At 49.6% G+C, this 3,986-nt stretch overlaps 1 protein-coding gene across 1 annotated transcript in view; it reads left to right on the top strand.

Annotated features, from left to right (window-relative positions):
- The first annotated feature begins 32 nt into the window (after window positions 1-32).
- The window catches only part of CSUI_003519 (uncharacterized protein), a 4,179-nt gene continuing 225 nt past the window's right edge, over window positions 33-3,986 (top strand). The window contains exons 1-2 of the mRNA XM_068063715.1: window positions 33-2,446; window positions 2,702-3,961. Coding sequence (XP_067924310.1) covers window positions 801-2,446; window positions 2,702-2,711 — 1,656 coding nt within the window. The 5' untranslated portion in view covers window positions 33-800 and the 3' untranslated portion in view covers window positions 2,712-3,961. The remainder of the gene's footprint in view (window positions 2,447-2,701; window positions 3,962-3,986) is intronic.

The raw sequence follows: 3,986 nt of genomic DNA, 5'->3' as shown, positions 1-3,986 counted from the left end.
GCCCTCGTACCGAGACAACGGTCAGAGTGTCTAGCTATCTAGCTGCGACTACTACTACTACTTGCAGCATGAGAGTTCTCGTCGCTCGGCAAGACGGGCTCGGAGGGCATTGCCAAGAAGCCACGGGCTAACTCGGCTACCAGAGCAAATGCACGCACGTTCCGAAGACGCGGGCGAGCGAATCCGACCCCAGAAAATGGCGGGCAAGGGGTTTTTGGAGCCGCTGAAGTCGTTCGGCCCTTATTTTTCTGCGTTTTTTTTGGGCCCCCCGGAATCTTCGGATTCCACAAAGCATTCAACAGCTATCAAAGCGTTCCAAAGCTATTTATGCGATCTCCAAACAAGTTTCCAAAGCAAGTTACCCAGCGATTTATGTTTTCATGCGTGTTCGTGGTTGTCCGCCCCCGGTCAGGACTTCACCACTGCGTACTCGCGATTTTTACCGCGACAAATTTTCTATTTCCCTTAAGGTTTTACAGCGCCTTCCGTAACATCTTGTACTAACCCTCATTTGGGGACCCTTGCCTTTCCTTGTTTGTTACAAACATGCAAATCCGTAGCGCCTTACGGGCTACGTTCTTCCGGGTGTGCTGCCTGGCAGCAGGCATCCTGAGCACCCCGCTAGTTACGGTGGAAGAGCTCCACTCGGAATTTTCTTCTTCACCCTTCAAGCCCTGTGGCTCAACCCCCCCCGTGGCAGCACGGAGCCAGTGAAGGAGAAGCAGCCGAAGAATAGGAAGACTACAGTGGCAGAGCTGTCGCCATTAGCACCCCTCCAGGAAGTGAAGACAACCGAAGAAATGGAGATACGAAGAACGAAGGATGACGGGGAGGAGGAGAGTAAAGATGCTGGGGGTGTTGACAACACCAATACACCAAGGAGGGGAGTGTTGGTGACACGGAAGAAGAGCGGGAGAAAAAAAACACTGCTTAGGAGAGGAATGAAGAAGACGAAGAAGCCGTTTCACTCTTCGGCGGGAGGAGAAGGAGGGTTGTATAGCGGTGAATCCCTCCGATCTGACCTGCCACAAAGTCAAGCTCCTACCTTTGCTCCAAAATCCAAGTATGTGCGTTTCATCGAGCCGGTCCGCGAAGTGAGAGAAGAGCAGGAAGACGATGAGGACAAAAGAAAAGCGGACTTTCACCAAAGAAGCTGGGAACGGCCCGAGAAGGAAAGAGAGGCATATCGAATGAAGTATAACTTTCAGGACGCAAGATTCTATATGCCAGAAGATGAAGACATATCAGAGAAGAAGAAGAAGAGAAAGGTTGTGATGGCTATGGCGCCAAGAGTATTTCTCCAGCAGGAACAACACCTTCCTCCCCAGGACCTCTTCATGACCGTAGAGTGGATAGAGAGTGCCAAACCAGATAAGTGGCCACGAGACCCGCAAACCGACTCTGAGTTTGAAAATTTATACCGAGTGGATCGCGATGAAGCCGAGCAAGATCCGAGATTCTTTCCTTGGGTGGAGGAGAAACCCCTTCTAGGCGGGGCTACCCTCCTGTCATCCTGGCCGGGAGCTCTTGCTCCGTTCTGCCTTCGTCTTTGGCCACACCAACAGGCAGACAAGGATGGGAAGGGCGCGCGCAGCTATAACGGTTTTGATGACGAGGTTCTTGATACGATTGAGCTAGCTGAAGCGTTTCTGATAGAGGCTGTTCTCCCAGCACTGGGATCTCTGGGTTGCCCTTTGCGACCTAACTCAGAGCGAACCGTGGTGTGGCTGCTGAGGCCTTCGGACTTCTTTGAGGAAAAAGAGGACGAGAGCGCCCCAGCGATTCAGAAAGAAGAGCAGGAGGAGGAAGCAGAAGTGCTGAAGGTGAAGGGAGATGATGGCCCTTGTTTTCAAGAAGAGGAAGACGACGATGAGCAGACAACAGTAACTTCCGAGGTCGACCCGGAGGAGGTTACCCCGCCGCTGCCCACCTTGTTACAGCAGTGCAGTGCTGGAAGTTCGAGAAGTTGTCACCGATCTGACTGCTGTCCCTGTTTTTTACCGGCATCTCCACAAAGTTGCAAAGAGACAGACCTCGAGTGCTCTTTCGCCCCTCTCTGCTTAGCATCGCGACCGGCCGTATCCCTCGTCAATGTCGCACCGGAAGACGAGGCAGCTTTAACCTGCCAAGACGAGGAAGTCCCAGCTGCGAATAGTTTCCTTCGGAGGCCCCCATCAACTCCTCCCCTCCAGCATCCTCTTTCCTTTCCAAAGAAATCTATTCTCTGTGAGCGGAGCAACGCGAGAAAAGAAACGCAAGGAGGGGCAACTGAAGGGGAAAAAGGAGGGCAGATACTCGCCTCTCTTATGACACCATGCACCGAGCATATGCTCGGTTCTGTGGGCGAAGGGCTTGAAGCCGTCGCGGAGCTTGGCGCGGTTGCATTGGAGAGGGTTGTTCTTCTCCTCTCGAAGAACAAGGACGGTCCGGAAGAACCTATCACCTGGTGAGTTGTAGTTGCAGCAATAGGAATAGTACTTGTCCTTAAGAGTGGACACTTTTTTTTCACCTGCTTAGAGTATACCTATATATCTCCAGTCTCTCTATCTATAGTCTATGTATCAATCTATCTATCCTTAGTTTACCTATCTACCTATCCCTATTCTGTCGTTCTATGGACTACGTGTCTATCTGTCTATCTCTCTTTACTTTGTCTCTATGTATTCATCTATCATTATCCACCTGTTTGTGCTTGTTGCAGCTGGTGCTAGCAGAAACGCACAGGCAGGAGCCTCACAACGGGAGTGGAGGTGTGCTGAGTGTCTGCATGTGCGCGCGTGGCGATTCAGCCAAGTGGAAGAAGACCGAGATTTCCTTGTCTCGGAGACTATACCCCGTGAAGGAAAAAAAAAAGAAAAAGGTTTCACACACACAAAAAATCAGAAGTTCTTACAATACAAAAATCTTCACGGTGGTGTCGTCCTCAACAGAGTCGAAAGACGTATTAGGCTTTGTCAACAGAGGAGTGCTTCTTCTTCTCCTTGCGATATCTATTCTCACCCTTTGTCGTTCTTTCTTTCCTTTCTCTCTTTCCCTCTACAATGGGGAACCAGGGAGGGAGAGAGATGTCTCCGGGGGAGGAGGAGGAGCGGTTTCCCCTCTTCTTTCCTGGTGTGCATACACACACTGCTTTCTGTCAACTTGCATCAAGAACACCATTCATAGGTAGCACATAAAAAAAAAAAAGAATGATAACTCAAGTACGTATGTATGTATTTGACTTCATTCCTTTGACGAACTTGCATGCATTAAAGGAGGAGGGAGAAGAGAAGAGAAAGTGCTTTCCTTTTTTCCCTTTGGACTGGATAGTATGGATTACTTCGTTGCTCGCTTTTCCCACTTGGACATGATTGGAATGAGGAATAGTACGTTACTGATGAAGGGATAAGCGTGCTGGGGATTGGAGAAGAGAGAAAGAGAGCGTTAAAGCAAAAAGAAGACCATGAAGAAACGAATAAACGCGGCGATGGTGATGACAGGGACGGACGAGAAAGATGAAATATAAAGAAGAGAGAAGTTACTAGAAGCAAACGAAGATTACAGTGGACAGTGGTGGTGTAGATGATGGACAGAACCAATGACAATGAAGACACTGATGTGAACGGTGGCAGTACTAAGAAGAGAGGAATAGCCTCATAATGACGAAAGGAAGATAATATGGAGAGAAAGAACATGTTGTTCATCTTCATGTAAAAGAGAAGACAAAAAATCCTGAGGAATCAGAGGATGTGGTGAAGACAAAGAACACATCGCCCATGGCTCGACGCGGAGACTCGAGGCATCCCCCTCGCGACCTGGGGGCCCGACTACATCTTCCGCTGCCGTATCCTGTTCTATCTTCTATCTTCCTACAAAGAAGAAAACAAGATGACGGGACAGAACACAAAAGAATAACAAGTTGCCCTTTGCTCGCCGTCAAAATTCGCCGGGATCCCCCTCCCCATCCGCAACGGCCGATTGCATCTTCTTTCTCTGCCGTATCCTGT

Source organism: Cystoisospora suis (assembly GCF_002600585.1).
Source record: "Cystoisospora suis strain Wien I chromosome Unknown contig_1583, whole genome shotgun sequence".
NCBI lineage: Eukaryota > Apicomplexa > Conoidasida > Eucoccidiorida > Sarcocystidae > Cystoisospora > Cystoisospora suis.
Note: the sequence above shows the minus strand (reverse complement) of the source record. Positions and strands in the feature narration are given on the sequence as shown.